At 43.4% G+C, this 19,319-nt stretch overlaps 3 protein-coding genes across 3 annotated transcripts in view; all 3 read right to left on the minus strand.

Annotated features, from left to right (window-relative positions):
* RSBN1 (round spermatid basic protein 1) overlaps positions 1-1,917 on the minus strand; it is a 32,724-nt gene extending 30,807 nt beyond the window's left edge. Inside the window, exon 1 of the mRNA XM_063143508.1 lies at positions 1,452-1,917. Within this exon, the coding sequence (XP_062999578.1) occupies positions 1,452-1,899 (448 nt within the window). The 5' untranslated portion in view covers positions 1,900-1,917. The remainder of the gene's footprint in view (positions 1-1,451) is intronic.
* Positions 1-19,319, minus strand: part of PHTF1 (putative homeodomain transcription factor 1) — a 156,589-nt gene that overhangs the window by 60,498 nt on the left and 76,772 nt on the right. The gene's annotated exons all lie outside the window — the stretch shown is intronic.
* Positions 14,265-19,319, minus strand: part of PTPN22 (protein tyrosine phosphatase non-receptor type 22) — a 43,582-nt gene continuing 38,527 nt past the window's right edge. The window contains exons 19-21 of the mRNA XM_063119577.1: positions 17,287-17,317; positions 16,015-16,092; positions 14,265-14,617 (exon numbers count right to left, since the gene is read on the minus strand). Coding sequence (XP_062975647.1) covers positions 14,553-14,617; positions 16,015-16,092; positions 17,287-17,317 — 174 coding nt within the window. The 3' untranslated portion in view covers positions 14,265-14,552. The remainder of the gene's footprint in view (positions 14,618-16,014; positions 16,093-17,286; positions 17,318-19,319) is intronic.

Here is a 19,319-nt window from a genome sequence, read left to right on the forward strand (position 1 = left end):
ATTGATTTTCCTGAAATGACATTGTCCCCTTGCTATATTTAGTCATTGTAAGTGGACTATTGGCATTCGGCCCTACTATCCTATTAGAAGACACACAAGGATTTTTCAGAGTCATACTCCCAGTAATGACAGACATGTCACAACCAAATCAACTATTTTGGAAACATCAGAAGCTTCTACTAAATAACTCCAAAACTAGATGTGCAACTTTCAGTACTGCAGATTCACTTAGCTAACTGACTTGAAGGAGGCCATCCAGAAACATGACTGTCTCAAACCACACTCATCTCTCCTCCATATATAACAGTTTTAAGAGTTAGAGGGATTACATATTTATACTTCAAGCATTTAAAGAATCTGGTTTGCCTTAAGTAAAAGATCTAAAAGTCTGTAGAGTGTACAGCAACACTTCATACTTATAGTTCCAAAAGGTTTCTAAGACTCTGACATATCAAACTGTCATTTAAAGTCACATCAGTATCCAAGTTATTTAAGAGTAGTTGCAAAACCACAATAACCATTTAACCATAAAATATTAGCTTCAAATTAAGACTTTTAGCAAGTTTTTTTTTTAAGGGGGTTGCTTGATTATTCATGTTGAGAAAATCTATCACACATTAACACCAGCCCTCAAAAGACAGCCATTTTGAGCATTTTGTAACTTTTGTATTAAAATATGTGCCTGGTGTATTTGTTAAGTATGTTTTCCATTCCTCTGAGAACTGCACTAAGCAAAGAGAGAGATGTCTCTTCTTTCCACAATACTTAGCTTTCAAGAAGCTGACTACCTGGATAGAGAAGTCTCACTACTATTAACTGAAATCAAGATCAAATAGTAGATTAATTTTAATCAAACATGGTTAAAGTAAACTTTAGTTCACTGTTTCTCCTTTGGCCAAGGGGTGGGGGCAGGGGCAATTAAACGTGTTCTTTCCTAGATGTGCAAAGCGACAAGAGCTTAAATACATAGTAAGGAAATGCAGCTCAGGCAGTAACGAGACACACGTAAGAGAAAACTACTTGCCACTGGTCAACAAGTTTCACAAGCCCCTTTTTCTTGGAGAGTGGCAAATGAAAGCGAAGCCCTCCCAACAGGTACAACGCATCCCACCCCATCACTCGGAAACTCCAATGTGGACAGGAAAGCTGCACCTTTGTGCCCCACCGCCGCCAAACGCAACTGCCATGGTCTTTTCCTGGGCCCACCATCGCGCCGCGGATTCGTTAACGCTAAGCCACGCACGGTTAGTCTCCCCTTGGCCTCTTCCAACTCAGGTTGGCAGAGATGGTGCCAGAGGCAGGCGAATGTCATTCCCCGACATGGGGTCACGGCACACTGATGGGCGTGGAGCGCGGCAAAGTACTTGCAAACGCCAAGAAACCTCCCCACCCCCACCGGGCCCTCCGGGACCACCGAGCCACAACGGCCCCGTCACCGCCCAGCTCCTCACCTCGCTTGCTGGGCCGCCCGACAGCCCCGTCGCCAGAGCTTCCCCGCCTCCCCTTGTGCGGTTTCTCCCCAGCAGAGCGCCCGGGCTCTGAGTCGCCACTGTCCGGGCGGTGTCGATGCCGGTGGTGATGCCGCCGCTCGCAGCGTGGGGCCTGCGGGGGAAGGCTGAGGGGGGAGAAGGTGAAGAGCCCCGCCGTGGCGGAAGGGACGGCGGGAGCCGCTGAGAGACCAGGCACGGCGGCCGGTGGCAACGGCTCCGCCTGAGCGGGCCCTACCACGAGCGGCGGCTGGCTGAGTTTAGCCCTCTTACACCCTCCGACCTCCCCGGATGGACCCTTCCGCTTCCTCCCCCCTCCCCTCGGTCGGCCAGGCCGGTCACCAAGTGGGAGCGAAGGCGTCTCTTCCGCGCCCCGGGACACGGCGCGCACTGCAGCGACCTGCGCAGCCATTTCGCCGTCTCCCTCACACACATTTAAATGGCCCGAGCGCCAGCAGCCACCGCGCACGCGCCGCCTAATACCTCCTGGGAATTGTGGTCCAAGCCAGCAGGCTGGGAGCTGTAGTTTTCGGCAACTAAGCGCATGCTCAGTTTCGCACAGCTTGCTGGGAAAAGAAGTTTTCTTTTCGGACCTGAGTAGTTCTCGAGGGAGAGGAGCGTGCGGAGAGTCACGCAGTGCGGCCAGATCACGTGGACCGCCCAGTCGCTTGTGATAGTGGCGGTGTATGGCTATACGCGGATGGGCGGCGGATAGGCTCTGTTCACAGCTGAAGTGGAGCGAGGGGCTTGGAACGTTATTTCCGTGCTAAGATTAAATCCTGAAAAATATAAAATAGTACTGGGAAAAGAGGATCTCTGAGCACATGCAGAGTGCATTTTATCACCGTTAAGTAAGCACCCTATTCCCACCCTTCTGGGCTTCTATATCAGCGGATTTAGCAGTCTTTCTTTTGTTTTAAAGCTAGCCTCTAAAGCATGGAATCTTTCATCTAGAATGTCAATATTTACAAATTTCAGAATGGCCAAGTCCTTGAAAACATAACTTGTATGTTACTAATGGAAATAAATGTTACATCTGACCATTTTAATGTTTGGATCTTAAAGCCATTTATAGAGTGATGGAAAGGTGACATATAAGATTCAGGCTTACTTAGGAGTAAGCCCCATTGAATTCAGTGAGATTCACATTTGTGTAAACAACAATATCAGAAGAGCAATGGTGAATCAGACCAAAGGCCTATCTAGACCAGCACTCTGTTCACATAGCCTGTGGGAAGCCCATAAGTAGGACATGAGGGCAATAGCACTTTCCCACTGGTGTTCCCCAGTAACCTGTAGACACTAAACAGACATACTGACCCTGTTCAGACGACACACTAAGCCACAGTCGTTAATCAATTTGAACTAAACATTATGACTCGGTGTGTCATGTAAACCATTCCTAATCATGGTGGCTACATAACCACGGTTTAAACACACTAACCTTTTGCTGCATAAGGGTTAGTGGCATAACCGTGACTTAGCATGTTGTCTGGCTGCCTCTGACATCATGAGTAGTAGCTATTGTCAGCCTTACCCTCCATGAATTTGTCTAATCCCCTTTCATCCAAGTTGGTGGCCTTTATTACATCTTGTGGTAGCAAATCCCATTCTTTATCGGCTATGAAGAAGTATTTTCATCTGTTCTGAATCTTCCACCATTCAGCTTTGATAACTCTGGATTGTAGCATTGAGAAAGGGAGCCACGGCTGCATTGCTTGTGTTGACTGTTATTACTGACAGACTTCCCAGTCACATAGAATATAAACTGGTCCAGCGGGTTTCGAAAGTTATCTTTGCTGCAAGTCTAAATGTTTTTTCCCTCCAATTACTACTGTATGCAGACGTCTGGTAACAGATGTTTTGGAGGCTGTGTTTCATTCAGTGCATATTTTACATCCTGGCCTAGATATCTCTGCAAGTGATGCAGTTCACTCCCTTCTTCCTAAAGCTATCAGTATTCAACTCAGGTCTACTGCTTTCTTTAAACAGCCGTCCCTTGTTTTCATGAGAGGTATTTGCTCCTTCACCTTAAAGCATGGCAAAACTCTGTTGTTAGCTGACTCCAGAAAGCCTTTGAACTTAAAGAGATCGCACTTATTTAATAAAGACACAACAGCAGCATTCAGGCTGATAAACTAGGTCACTCAAATATTTCTGGCAATCACTGGAAGAGGGAGCTCTGTAGTTTTGTATTTTACAGGAGAGTGAAGTTGTTAACAGAAGCACAGAGCAAGGGAACAAGAGTTTGGCAGACAGACCTCAACAGAACCATAGATTAAAAAGAAATATGCTTCTCCAGATGCCTTTCTCTGTTGCCATTATATAGGATAAGGAATGGGCATTACATAAGGTGCGTTAAACATACTGTGTTTGTTCTGAGACTTACTTTCATTTCACAGTGAACAATATGAACAGAGTTTACATTCAAGAACATACCCCCCTCAAAAGGAATGAAGAGAGACAATAAATTAGAAACCCTAAGAATTGAACATACATTGTTTTTAAAAAGCTATTTTTTCTATTAACCTGAGATCTAAGGAAGGGCAATTTTTCAAAGGGCTGCATTCTAATGTGACAAATATCTTACAGCATCGGAGGACCAAAAACATAGTAGGTAGGACCAAAATGTAATTCTTACTCAGGCCTAGTCAGAAGTTAAGGGAACTGAATCACTCAGGAGCACAGTTATTTCAAATAGCACCTCAAATACCAAGTCTTTGCTTATATACTCACCAGGGATAAGCCTCAAAAGTAAGGACAGAACATGACACAACAGCCCACTGTGTCTTAATTTACCTGCGTCTTGGCAAGTGCCCATGGGCACCATTTTTGCATGGTGCCTGGCTTGCCATGGCATGCAAACCATGGGGCAGGGCTAGTTTGAGGGCTTGTTTTAGGGTTATTTGAGAGTTGTTTAAACATCAAACAACCCTGCTGCCTGAGTTCAGCTGACATGACAAACTATGTCAACCCCTGCTGGGGGTTGATATTTAAAATGTCCGCCCGCACATACCACAACCTACTGTGGCTTAAATAAGCTATGGTAGGCAGCAGTGATTGTGTGAATCAGCCCAGTACCTTCCTCTCCAGGACCTGCCTTCTCTCCCCAACAGAAAAAAAAGCTTTTCTCTAGACTGAAGGTTCCCCATGCCCAATCCAAGGGATACTTCTAAAGTCATAGGGGGAAGTTTCTAAGCCAAGGGGTACTTCTAAACTCAAAGTGGTTTAATTGTATTCAATTAGAACAGTGGACAAAGAAATGGTTAAAAGATAATAGAGAGTGTAGAGGAGTCGATTTTAAAAAAAGAAAAAGAGAAAAGAGAAAATAAACCAATAAAAGGCTTAATGAGTAAAATATTTAGAATATTAGTGGAAAAGGGAGAGACGGAAAGCGTAGGTAAGATGGTATGGGGAACCGATTTGAAGGAACAAATAGGGCAACTGAGTTGGAAGGTGATATGGAAACAACAAGTGTTGAGAAACATGTCCGTGAAGATAAAATAAAATTATTATAAGCTTGTCTGGAGGTGTTACCTAACCCCAGTGAAATTAAATATGATAAACAAGATAAATTCGGCATTATGTTGGAGAGGTTGTCAAGAGAAAGGATCATATTTACACATGTGGTGGGAATGTATATTTGTACAAAAATTATGGAAAATGGTGTCCAATGAGATAAAAGAAATTATAGGAATGGAGATAGAGGAGACACCAATCGTGGCATTGTTATTAGTGTATGGTGAATTGAAATGTAATCAAGAGTTAAAAGAATTGAAAATGAATTTGTTAACAGCTGCAAGATTAATGATATCCTGGAACTGGAAGGTTCAAGGGGATTATCATATAGAAGATTGGTATAAAGAAATATGGGATATTGGTATTAATGATAAATTAACATGTACCATCAGAGTTAGAAGAGGAATGACAAAAACGAATGATTTTGAAGTAATATGGAAACAGTCTTTGGACTTTGTATTATTAAGGGGGAGAGGGAAAACACCTCCAGAAGAATCAATGAGATTTTGGAAATCAGAATAAGATCCTGGGTTGGGGGTGCTCTTTAACGTTAATCAATGATTAGATCAAAGCAGAATTAAGTGAAGAGAATGTATGTTTATTAGTTTGTTTAAGTATGTATTATTATGTATTACGGGATTATTATTATATATCGTATTGTTTGTGTTGTTTAGAAATATGGTTATTATGTAGTTGTAGAAAATCAATAAAAACATTTTTAAAAAATAAAATAAATAAATAAACACAAAGTCATTTGAGTTGGGAACACAAGTTACCTGATTTGGGAACTGTTTCCTTCAGGCAGAAAGTCTGGCAATCTACTGTGATGCACCATTGCATATCAGCTATCAAAACTTATTTAAAATATTTCTACCCTACCATCCTAGCTAAGTATTGAAGGTACCTTAACAACATGGAAAAGCCATAAATTTAACATGTACTACAGCATTTTAACTAAAAAATTACTGAAGTCAAGTGTTAAGGATGTCAAGCTTATCAGAAGCCTGTCCAAACAAAAGACTGCAATTGCGTATCTTTTCCCTCTTAAACTTTATGTAGCTCATTATAAATGACCTTTATAGAAATATCTGTATAGTATACAGTCACCCTTTTTACTGTGATTGTTACCTTCTGTTTTGGGAGTAACCCCCATGGGATCTGTTCATCAGAGATTTAGGCTGCAATCCTGTTCACAGTTCCCTGGGAGTAACGCCTATTGAACAGAGTGAAGCTGACTTATAAGTAAACATCCTTAGAAGTAGTTTGCATGAAGAACTGTTGCTAGACATTCTACATTTTGAAAGTGGATTATTTTTAAGAGACATTTTGTTTGGAGTGTTCCATCTACTGTTTATTTATTTATTTATTTCATTTCATTTCTATACCACCCAATAGCCGAAGCTCTCTGGGCGGTTCACAAAAACTAAAACCATGAAGAGCATAATAAAACAACCAACAATTTAAAAACACAAATACAAAATACAACATAAAAAGCACGACCAGGATAAAACCACACAGCAAAAATTGATATAGGTTAAAATATGAGATTAAAACAGCAGAGTTTAAATTTAAGTTAAATTAGGTGTTAAAATACTGAGAAAATAAAAAGGTCTTCAGCTGGTGATGAAAGGAAAACAATGTAGGCGCCAAGCGAACCTCTCTGGGGAGCTCATTCCACAGCCAGGGTGCCACAGCAGAGAAAGCCCTCCTCCTAGTAGCCACCTGCCTCACTTCCTTCGGCAGGGGCTCACGGAGAAGGACCCCTGTGGATGATCTTAAGGTCTGGGCAGGCACACATGGGAGGAGGCGTTCCTTCAAATAACCTGGCCCAAAGCCGTTTAGGGCTTTAAATGTTAATACCAGCACTTTGAATCGGGCCCAGACCTGGACTGGTAGCCAATGAAGTTGTAGAAGGACTGGCATGGTATGATCTTGTCGGCCAGTCCCTGTTAGTAGGCGGGCTACCCTGTTTTGTACCAGCTGAATTTTCCGGACCGTTTTCAAAGGCAGCCCCACGTATAACGCATTGCAGTAATCCAAACGAGAGGTTATCAGAGCATGGATAACTGTAGTTAGGCTATCTCTGTCCAGATAAGGGCGTAGCTGGTATATCAGCCTGAGCTGATAAAAGGTGCTCTTTGCCACTGAACTCACCTGTGCCTCAAGTGACAGTTCTGGATCCAAGAGCACCCCCCAAACTATGGACCCGATTCTTTAGGGAGAGTGCAACCCCGTCCAGGGCAGGGTAAACATCACTTCGCCGGAGAGATGAACCACCTGCTAACAGTACCTCCGTCTTGTCTGGATTGAGTCTCAGTTTGTTAGCCCTCATCCAGTCCATTACCGTGCCCAGGCACTGGTTCAGAACAGCCACTGCCTCACTTGGGTTTAATGAAAAGGAAAGGTAAAGCTGGGTATCATCCGCATATTGGTGACACCTCAGTCCACATCTCCGGATAACCTCCCCCAGCGGCTTCATGCATATGTTAAATAGCATAGGGGATAAAATAGAGCCCTGTGGAACCCCATGGCTTAGGAGCCATGGCACAGAGCAATAATCCCCCAGTATCACCTTCTGGAATTGGCCATCCAAGTAGGAACGGAACCACTGCAATGCAGTACCTCCAACTCCCAGCTCAGACAACCTATCCAGAAGGATACCATGGTCGATGGTATCGAAAGACACTGAGAGGTCCAGGAGAACCAACAGGGTTGCATTCCCCCTGTCCCTCTCCTGGCAAAGGTCATCCCACAGGGCGACCAAGGCAGTTTCCATTCCAAAACCAGGCCTGAAACCCGATTGAAATGGATCTAGATAATCCGTTTCATTCAAGAGAGCCTGGAGTTGTCCTGCAACCACCCGCTCAAGCACTTTGCCCAGGAAAGGGATGTTCGCCACCGGCCTATAGTTTTTAACATATTCCCGGTCCAGGTTTGGCTTTTTTAGGAGTGGTCTGATTACCACCTCTTTTAAAGAGGCCGGCACCACTCCCTCTCTCAAGGAGGCATTTACAACCTCCTGGACCCAGCTGGCGATCCCCTCCTGTAATAAGCCATGAAGGGCAAGGGTCAAGCACACAGTTGGTCAACCAGACTTGGCCAAGCACCTTGTCCATATCCTCAGGCCTCAATAACTGAAACTCATCCAATAAAGCTGGCCCAGACGGCGCTCTGAACGCCTCTATTAGTGGAACTGCATTAAGTGTGGTGTCCAACTCAAGATGAATCTGAGCAACTTTATCTTCAAAGTGTCGTGCAAACTCGTCATAGCATGCTACCGAGGGTTCAACAATCTCACACCCTGGCCCAAAGTGTAACAGGCCATGAACCACCTGGAAAAGCTCTGCTGGACAATACTGTGAAGATGCAATGCTGATGGAAAAGAACTGTCTCTGCCACCTTCACTGCCACAGAGTAGGCTTGATAATGAGCTCTAACCCGTGTTCGGTCAGACTCAGCACGAGTTTTCCTCCACCTGCGTTCTAGTCGTCTCCCCTCTTGCTTCATTGCCCTCAGCTCAGGTGTATACCAAGGAGCTGACCGGGCTCTGCTCAAAGGGAGAGGACGCTTGGGCGCGATCATGGGCTTCGACAGGAGCACCAGCCATATCAGAAGGAAAATCCCCCAGAGCCCTCTGGAATCCATCGGAGTCCATTAGCCTCCGGGGCGGACCATTTTAATAGGTCCCCCACCCTTGCAGAGGGGAAAGGCCGCCTAGAGTCTAAACCTCTATAGGAAGTGATCTGACCATGACAAGGGAGTAGATGTCAGTTCCCCACTTTCAGATCACCATCCTCTTGTCCAGTTGAGAAAATCAGATCAAGCGTGTGTCCTTTTACATGCGTTGGGCCAGTGACATGTTGAGACAGCCCCATGGTTGTCATGGCAGCCATGAAGTCCTGAGCTGCTCCGGATGCAGCGTCCTTGGCATGGAAGTTGAGATCCCCCAGAACCACCATACTGGGGGTCCTCAACACCAGTTCCGAGACAACCTCCGTCAGCTCAGGCAGGAGACTGTAGGGCAGCGGGGTGGACGGTACACCAGCAGAATCCCTAATCTGTCTCGAGTACCCAACACACAGTACAAACACTCAAGACCAGCACTCGAATGAACAGGAAGCCTAGAGAGGGAGATTGTATTTCTATAAACCACGGCAACCCCCCATCCCTGGCCCTCGAGTCTGTGCTGGTGCTGCACCGAGTACCCAGGAGGGCAGAGCTGGGTGAGAGTAACCCCTCCCAGTTCATCCACCCAGGTCTCAGTGATGCATACCAGGTCAGCCCCCTCATCCACAATCAGATCACGGATGAGGGAGATTTTGTTTTGGACTGACCTGGCATTCAGCAGCAGCAGCACCAGACCCGGGAGCAAGCTGATAAGGCCGCCAGGAACTATCTGGTTGGGGGAAGAACCAAAAGAGGGGATAGCTGTAAGGAATCTAGCCCCTCTTCTCCTCATCTGGCCTGTTCCTCCCCCAGCACCATCTACTATAAGTATGTATCAAAATATTCTAGTATTAAAAGGAGGTATTACTACAAAGCAAACAACTCAGTTAAGCGCTCTTTGATGTGAATGTGCCCTAGGCTGACGTGAAGCCATTGCTAAAATCTGCCCCAGCTAAGTTCAACACAGCAGTAGTCTGAACTGTAATTTGGAAGGTGGAATTTATATCAAGTTGCTGCTTGGCTAGGGTACTTTTCTCCACCCACCTGCCTGTCCCCCACAACCATCATCAAGCAAATTTAGATTTGCATCATTTAAATTAGGCTTGTAATTTGCTACTTCCCTGATCATCTGGGGCATAGCACTTCCCCACAAGAAATAAGCGACTGGCAAACTGAACCAGTGTTCTGTTCTGGATGAGAGAAATCAATCCATGCTTGTACTCATCTCATTTGTGCATTGTTCCCTCCCTTGCAAGCCCTAAAGAGATGGTGGCTTTTGCAGTTTGAAGAGGGAGAAAAGCCCCAAGCCTCACATCCATGGAGCTGAGTGCCTCCGTCACAGACAAAGGTTTCAACTTTGTCTGTAAAGATTCTTCTGCAGTTAGTACATATATAGACCATGCTTCAATTTAATGAGAAATATATTGGCAGACAGAGAATAATGCTAGACAGTTACAGGAAATTGCACCTTCTTCTGTTAATCTGTTTAGCTGAAAACATACTTAAAAGAATAAAAACTGGTACAATCTCGCACAGCCATACATACACACACAAAATGAAAATCGGTTTGATTACTCCCAAATCAGCACCTAACTCTGGGTTACTTTCTATTTATTTATTTTTTTAAAAATCATCTCAGTGTAACATGTTTATTTTTAATTAAACCCTTCGTGGCAAAATTAGAAATGCAATACGTCTGTGAACTGAGTAATTAGGAAAATCAAGATTTGTACACAGTACTAAAACAGTTGGCAAGCACTGTGTTGCTCAAATGTTTGAATACAATGTTTCCTATTAGCATTCACCTAATTAAAAACTTATTCACAAATGGATGAAGCATAGCTTACATCTTGATTGCTGCAGGATATATATTAGGGGTATGCACGGACCCCCCGCTCCGCCCCGCGGGCCGATCCGAAAATTTCGGGTCGGCCCGCTCCGCTCCGCGCCGCTCCGCCCATACTCCGCTCCTCTTCGCCGCGGAGCTCCGGCTCTGAATCAGAGCTCCGCAGTGGAGGGGAGTGGCGCCAGGTAAGGCCAGGAGAGGAAGGCGGGAGGTTTACCGGGCCCTGCCGCTATCACCGCCCATGCGGCGATGGCGGCAGAGCCCGGTAAGGGACCAAGGGGGAGGGGGGCCTTACCTGCCTCCATCCGCGGTCCGTCGGCGTCTTCAATTGAGCCCGCAGTTCAACCAGGAAGTGCCCCCGCGGTTCAACGCAAGCGGCCCAGACTTCCTGGTTGAACCGCGGGCTCAATTGAAGACTCCGACGGACCGCGTACAGAGGCAGGTAAGGGAGAGGAAGGCGGGGGGGGTTACCGGGCCCTGCCGCCGCCGCCGCCCATTGAACTTCCTGGTTGAACCGCGGGCTCAATTGAAGACGCCGACTGACCGCGGATGGAGGCAGGTAAGGGAGAGGAGGGCGGGGGGGGGGTTTACTGGGTCCTGCCGCTGTCGCCGCATGGGCGGCGACGGCAGAGCCCAGTAAGGGACCAAGGGAGAGGGGGGCCTTACCTGCCTCCATCCGCGGTCCGTCGGCGTCTTCAATTGAGCCCGCGGTTCAACCAGGAAGTCTGGGCCGCAAGCTGTTCACATACTGCTATGAATCTGCTGAGGAAGGACTTTAAACAGAGGCTCCTGCTTTCAACAGACACAAGTGATCCATATGTGTCTATTCAGAAGTAAGTCCCATTGTGTTCAATAGGGCTTACTCCCAAGTAAGTGTGATGAGGATTATAAACTTGCAGCAAAATCTTGTGCCTACTTAGAAGTCCTGGTTTACTGGGGGCTGTGAGGAAACAGACAAGACACCCCCCTCCTTTGCAGACATACCAGGGAGGGAGGATGGGAGGGAGGTGCTCCCTCCATTCATAGAATCATAGAATCATAGAATAGCAGAGTTGGAAGGGGCCTACAAGGCCATCGAGTCCAACCCCCTGCTCAGTGCAGGAATCCACCCTAAAGCATCCCTGACAGATGGTTGTCCAGCTGCCTCTTGAGGGCCTCTAGTGTGGGAGAGCCCACAACCTCCCTAAGTAACTGATTCCATTGTCGTACTGCTCTAACAGCAGGAAGTTTTTCCTGATGTCCAGCTGGAATTTGGCTTCCTTTAACTTGAGCCCGTTATTCCGTGTCCTGCACTCTGGGAGGATCGAGAAGAGATCCTGGCCCTCCTCTGTGTGACAACCTTTTAACCTTTAAACAACTGTGTCTGTTGTTTAAAGGAGCTCTGGGAAGCAGTAGCAGGACCTTCTGTGTTGTCATCCCTCGCCTTCCATGTAATCCAATTCATATCAATTGCACCAAAGAAACAGGAAGCACAACAGTGGTGAGTAAACAATGAGATTTCCCAGGTACTCTTGAATATTGTTGGCGACAGATTCACTTGTCTTGAAGCTTGTAGGATAGGGGTGGCAGAAAGTGGATCTCCAGATGTTTTGGACTTCAACTACCACAATTTCTGACTAGTTGAAGTCCAAAACATCTGGAGATCTACCTTCTGTCCTACGAAATGAAAAGCACCCCTTTCCCCCCTTTCCAAGACAGCTCACAAATGCTTTCAGCGGAGATGTGACTGGAATAGATCCAAACCTTACACCGATCACACACTCCTCATTTTAAAAATATATGTTAAATCCCATGGTGAAAAAAACATGCAAATATACCAGAATTGAACAACCTGCTTAAAGATTTTTACATGCACAACTCAGTTTACATTCTCTGACTCATTTGTGTTTGTAATGCAAATTAGTCCTTGACCTACATGGTTGACTTATTTTTTTGCTTTTAAGTGGAAACTAGTCCCTTATCTGTGAGAGTTTGGAATATTAGTACTGGAAATGTAGCTATTGGCAACTAAGTATGCCATTAAAAGTTAAGTATAATTTCTTCTTTGGTACAATGCCAACGGTGGTGCTGGGCCCATTTGAGATAAATATAAGATATTCTCTGCTCTTGAATTTTGTAGAAATGCAGCCTACAGAAGCATTAATTCGCATACTAAATAAATAATATATTTAATTTTATTATATTGCATCTCCCACAGACATTTCATTAAATGCTTTAGGATTTATTTTCAAATTTGTTTTTCTACAAATAAAGCCTAGCTGTCAGTTTTGTCCTTTTTCTTTTTTTCCCTTTTCTCTCTCTCTCCTCTTTAGAGTATAACTCATCTCACTTGCTTTAACCATCTGCACATGTTTTTACAACACAAATGTCTTCTCCTGCATGCACCTCTGGCATAATACAACTTATACATGCATATGGCATACTTTGAACACTTGAACATGGGGAATATTCCTTCAGTGACAGGTAGAGGGCCTTTCTGGTCCCAGAGTACCATCTCCCAAGCTTGTGGCCTGGCCTGGAGGAAGTTTCAAAGATTTGAGTGCAGTATATTGCAAAAGTTAGAAGTAAAAATACAAGTAAAAAAAAACCTCCAAGTGTTCAAATTTGACTATCTCTAATTCCATCTTTGAAAGGTTCTGATATAAGAATTTGAATATTCAGGATATGTATCTCCAGACTCCCAATTCTGAATGTTTGAGAAACAGATCCCAGATGTTGAGGGGGCACTTATGGTATTCAAGTGTAATTCAGGAATTATCCCCTAAAAACAAAACAAGGGTCAGAATCAATATAGGTACAGTACTTGATTTGGAGAAACCATGGTTGTCGCTTGTAAGAAAATGAGTTCTATTTTAAAAAATAAAAAGAAGCCAAAATTGTTTGTTATTTGTTGATCTTTTGGGCTAGGGCACCTGAGGATGCTGAACTCCTATTTCAGTTACATACTGGAAATCACAGAATACAAATATAGCAAAAGTGCTTACATGTCCACCAGCCATTACCCGGCTTCCACTACATTCATGCAAATAATTTATTTATTTATTTATTTAATTACATTTATTTAATTACATTTATATACCGCCCCACAGCCGAAGCTCTCTGGGCGGTTTACAACATTTAAAAATAGTAAACATTAAAAGTATACAATTTAAAAACACACACACACACACACACATAAAAACAGTATAAAAACAACAGTATCCATTTAAAAACAACAATTGTGGGGTCCATTAAAAACAAACTTAACGTTGTTAAATGCTGTTAAAATGCTGTTAAAATGCCTGGGAGAAGAGAAAAGTCTTGACCTGGCGCCGAAAAGATAACAATGTTGGCGCCAGGCAAGCCTCATTGGGGAGATCATTCCACAGTCGGGGGGCCACCACTGAAAAGGCCCTCTCCCTTGTTGCCATCCTCCGAGCTTCCCTTGGAGTAGGCACTCGGAGGAGGACCTTAGATGTTGAGCGCAGTGTATAATAATGCCCCTGTATGTGAATATACAATAGACAAATTACCCACCAGCTTCTGATATATTTAAAAAGCAAGGAAGCTTATGGGCTAGGCTCTAAAACCCACAGTTGCATATCAGACATAGTCATGGAACATATGAAGGACTAATAAATAACAGTGCCAATCTTGGCTTACACAAAGTACCGTTCTTTCACTACTGAGAGACATCATGGCTTGTGCGTCTACACCTCTTGGACTTGGAGCCACACCTCTAGGTAAGATACTCTGGAAAGGTCTGATTGTTCGGTCCAGGGTGTTGTTTCTACAAACAGCCTATTGCTGCCTCATTAGAAGTGTGACACAGCATCTGTTCCCATTTACTTTAGATGCAGTCCAGATCAATTGGATAGATGAGGTTGTATTGTATTCAGTCTATAGAGGATATATACTATCCTGTCTTTGAGCATCACAACGAGAGCCTCTTTGTTCAAAATGATGCTCCCGTTGCAAATAGCATTTGACAAACTAAAGGCAAAACGGCAAGACAGTCTGCAGTACTGGAGACAAAGGGCATCTATGAAGTTCTACTAAATGTTCCAACTTCGTGGCGGATCTCTTGGTCCTTTGGGTTTTGAAAATCGGTTTGCAAAGCCTGGGACACAAAACCAATAGAAATGTTAAGCATTGCTCTTATAGTTTTACATGAAGTTAGCATTATGTTTCTTACACAAGAGTAATACGAAACAGCATATTAGAAGTTTACACATGGAAATTATACAAACAGGCCAGGTGTGTAATTCAAGTAATGCCATAGGAGTCTGAAGCATATATATATAATCACATATATAATCACATTCCCAGAATGACTTACTCTGGGAGCAATCTTAGGGAACAGAGTGCAATTATTCCAGAGTAAGTAGTCTGAAATAAATAATAATAACTGTACACCACAGAGGCATCAAGCATTTTTCCTGACCCAAGTTGATCACTCATATTGACAGTTCTTATAAATTTGGAAGAGCAAAAAATGCACATCCAGAACACCCAGAAAGTAAAACTTTGTATTGCAGGGATAGTTCAGAATGGCATGTGTTGACACTACCCACATGGCATCTTATGTGGACAAGTGGAACATTTCAAGGTCTCCTCCTCATATTCACATACAAAAATGGGGCAGAAGTTAAGGTGTGCACATATTATTTCCTGAAAAAACCTTCACTGTGATTTCTTCAATTTTTTCCACTGTTCACAGTTCACATTTTCCCACTGTTTCTCCTCTCTGCTGCTGTGACTCTGCCTTTCCCCCCTCAGCTGTCCTTCTGCCCAGCCAATCAGGTCTCATGTACTGAATGCAATCATGCCACAGAACCAATCAGATTTGTCTACATGACAGTGAAGCCAGAGTGAGGGGAGGAAGTATTGCTCTCACTCTGAACTAGCTTTATGACATTGTCAAGCAGTCAAATTAAGGAGAGGTCAGCACTACAAACATTTTCACTCCTGTTCACTGCTCTTTCCCCAGTCACCAAAATGGATGTTTCAGGGTGGGGGGTTAAAATGTTTGCAAAATACACCCTCCATTTCAGTTTAGTCCTTAGCATTTTTGTCCAGTTGTGGCAGTGTTAACCTCATTTGAGCACAACTTTCTACAGCCTTCAGGAGTAAAAGCTGGCTCCAATTAAGATGAGTCAATCACTGCAGGAAGGCAGGAATTGTAGTAGTATGCAACTGTTTGCTCTACCCAGCACCTGATTTATCTAATAAATGTAAAGGATTGAGGCAATGCTGTGCAATACATACATTACATGATGGGAAATCCTGCAGTTAGCTTTGGAAACACCCCACTGGGAAGTTTCAATGCTATTTTAAACTATCTGGAAAGACCCTTAGGACTGGTTCCTTCAGTTTCTTTTGAAGCTTGACTTTGGTTTTAACTTGAGTTTGATTTTGAATAACATTCAATGTGAAAAAAACCCATCAAAAAGATCTTTACATGCCTTATATCTTCATAGTTCACCAAACACAGAAGCTTACTTTAAAAATACATACCAAAACTCCGAAGAGAGCTGGAATTATTTGATTTATCAGGTTCTGGGGCTTTTAAAAGTGAAGATGGACCACAAATACCTAGAAATTTAAGGAAAGACTTAAGCAGCTGATAGTTGATTAATCTATGACTATGTCATTAATCTATGACTATAATCTATGACACAGCCTCCTTGTAACACAATTTGTACTGTAAGGGGAAGCTATTTTGCTTAAACAGGATAGGGGTAGGAGAGAGAAAGGGGAATACCCATAGCACAGAATTGATAGCATCATTCATCATGAATCCAATATTGGGAATGAATTCTGACATTGGTAGTTGTGCTTTTCAAACATTGTTCCAGCTTTCATCATTTATCTGTGAGCAAGTTGCTGTGCAGCTATGTGAAGGTTTACATGACCCAACACTAGGGTTCATTTGGATGGATCTTTCCCATAAAGACTCTTCCAGGAAGGGTCAGGGGAGATGAGAAAAATCTATGAGATCAGCCATGTGGTTGGGTCATTTAAACGTTCTCCCAATGATTGATTTCAATGGCTCTACTCTAAGTATGACTAAGTCTGGATCTGGTTGGGAAATACAACATGGAAAGTTTGTTCCCTTATGGGGGATTTTTATGTGGTGTCCCAGCTGTTGTAGCAGCATCTGAAAAGATGTGGGAGAGGCTTGGCAAACACTGGCTAATTCCTATATACACAAAATAGAAGCCAGAGCAGATTTCATACTAGCAATTTGCATTCTGTGTTTGCAAATACCACCACCACCACCCGCTGCTGCTACTCTGAGAATTGTAGATCTTTAATTAATTCCTATTTCTGAAATCCTTTGATATGCTAAATGAAAGGTGGTAGAGTAACATGATGGGATTTTATTCATCCAGTAAACTACTGAGGACCCTTGACTCCCCACTGAATCATTAAGAGTTATTATTATTATTATTATTATTATTATTATTATTAACATTTATATACCGCCCCACAGCCGAAGCTCTCTGGGCAGTTTACAAAAGTTATAAACAGTGAATATTAAAAAGAAATATACAAAATTTAAAACCATAAAAAAATAAAATACAAACAAAAACAGACAATATCCATTTAAAACAACAACTATTCTGGGGTCAGTTAAGAAACTCAGCATATGCTGTTAAATGCTGTTAAATGCCTGGGAGAAGAGTTAAGCTTCCTTGGCATCAAGCATGTTCAGGTTACACCACAGCACCACATCTGTGTTTCACACTTACACTCCTTAACAATCTTTCTCTTCAAGACACTTACTATTTTTCACATTTCTTAAAATCTTCAAGCTCTGGAGAGAGAGAGAGAGAGAGAGAGAGAGAGAGAGAGAGAGAGAGAGAGAGCTCTGTTATGAGAAAGGACTAATTATTGATTAAGAAAAGTTCTATTCAAAGCATGATATACAGTGAGCAACCATACCAGTGACTTGTACACAGTACAAAAAGCAATGTATCCTTTAAATCCCAGAAATGTATGTATTGTGCATGGATGCACGTAGTAGAGTCAAAGTGGAGCCATCAAATGAAAGGGGCAATTCGCAGAACAATGTGTGGTGGCCTGATAATGTCTACATTTGAGGAAGCAACCATGGAATGATTACATAATGTACCCAGACCTCAATTTTATATGGGTGGCAATATTTTTGTCTTCCGCTACAAAAAAAATCCAATAGTTGATCAATGGTGATGCCATCAGAAATGATGAAAGTATACAAGAAAAGTATTCATTCCCTGCAATAATTCAGCCCATTTATGGTCAACCTCTTAATGCTCATCCAGGGGTATCAATGGTTTAGTGGGAGCAAGGCGCTGCAGGGATGTAGCGCTGGTACCTTTTGATGAGCAGGAATGGTGATGTCATCTGCCACCCTTCTCAGAATCCCTTTCCCTCCGAGATTAGCTAAAATTCTCACAGTAGCTTGGTGGGGAGAAGTGGCAGGGAATAAATTTTCCCAGCAGTAATTATAATTGTTGCAATGTAAAGTATATGGGGGTGGCTTGGTCTTGAATGGGCAATTAATTAATTAATTAATTAAGAGCAATTAGCTTTACAGCAGACTTACTCCTGGTAGAGATAAAACTGCTAGAACTGGATCAACACCGCTGCCTGCACTTTTGCACTATACTTGGGGGTGTGGCTATGGTGACTGTCATGATGAGTGCCTGCCTTTCGAAATTTACCACTACACCACTGAGGGATATGTGCATTTACTGTATATCATACTTTGCACATTTCAGTCATGTTCAGTCAAAGGGGTATTGTAAAGTTCAGGAACGCTTAATCAGCATGCCTGATCATCATAATCCACATGGTGCAAATCCTGCTATGCTGATTCTGGCGTTGCAGAACTCTATATTTCAATTGATACTGTGGGGACTTATTCATACAATTATATGTGAAGATTTACATCAATTAGATCCTTGTTTATAAGTTGGGATGAATCAGAGAAAAATGGTTTAAAATGTACATTCTCGTGCACCAGTGGCTGATCATTAGGGTCATGTAGGGTTCACATCCCACCCTTACATAGGATCGCGGGATTCGACTTCCCTCAAAAACATCACTTTGAGCCTAGAGACAGGAATGGGTGGGTGGCATAAAGGTGCTCTCTATAAAATGTTCTTGGGTTGGTTCAGTGAATATTTGGAGCTATGGAAGAATCTCCTCCCAGGTCAATTGGTCCAGTGTCTCAGAGGATGAGTGTTTTGTCTTACCCTTCAGTCTAAGGCTTGGCTTCCTCACATGAGTCTTCTGCAAGCACATACATATATATCACTTTTTCTCTGTTTGTGGCATGTTCTGGTCTGTGTTGCATAGATTCATCAGGGGAGGGACAATGGTGGATAGATTATCCTGCCCTTTGGAAAGGGGATTGTACCAGATAGCCCATTTCCCTTCCAACTCAATAATTCTCTGACTCCTATTATTACAGTGAAAGACTACAACAATTGCATTATAACAATTACACAAGGCTGTTCCCTCTGGATTAGATGATCCCCCTCCCCCCCTTCTCAGGAGGAGCAAACACAATGGTTCCTCCCTTAAACAATCAAAAGTGATGGGGGGTAGTAGGGCTTGTCCCACCTTATTGTATTTTTGAAACAAAGCAATGCTTTTATTTAATCAGGAAATGGTGAGAAGCTAGCCCAGAGCAACATGAGTATCCCATTTACCTCCCAGAGCAGCATGACTGCTGAAGCAAAAATGTAACCTCATCTAGGTGCGTTCTGTTCTAATTAGAGGACCCTCCGAAAGAGGGGGCAATTTGATCTCCTTTGCAATTTAGTCTACAC

Source organism: Elgaria multicarinata, chromosome 1 (genome assembly GCF_023053635.1).
Source record: "Elgaria multicarinata webbii isolate HBS135686 ecotype San Diego chromosome 1, rElgMul1.1.pri, whole genome shotgun sequence".
In the NCBI taxonomy this organism is placed as follows: Eukaryota; Metazoa; Chordata; class Lepidosauria; order Squamata; family Anguidae; genus Elgaria; species Elgaria multicarinata.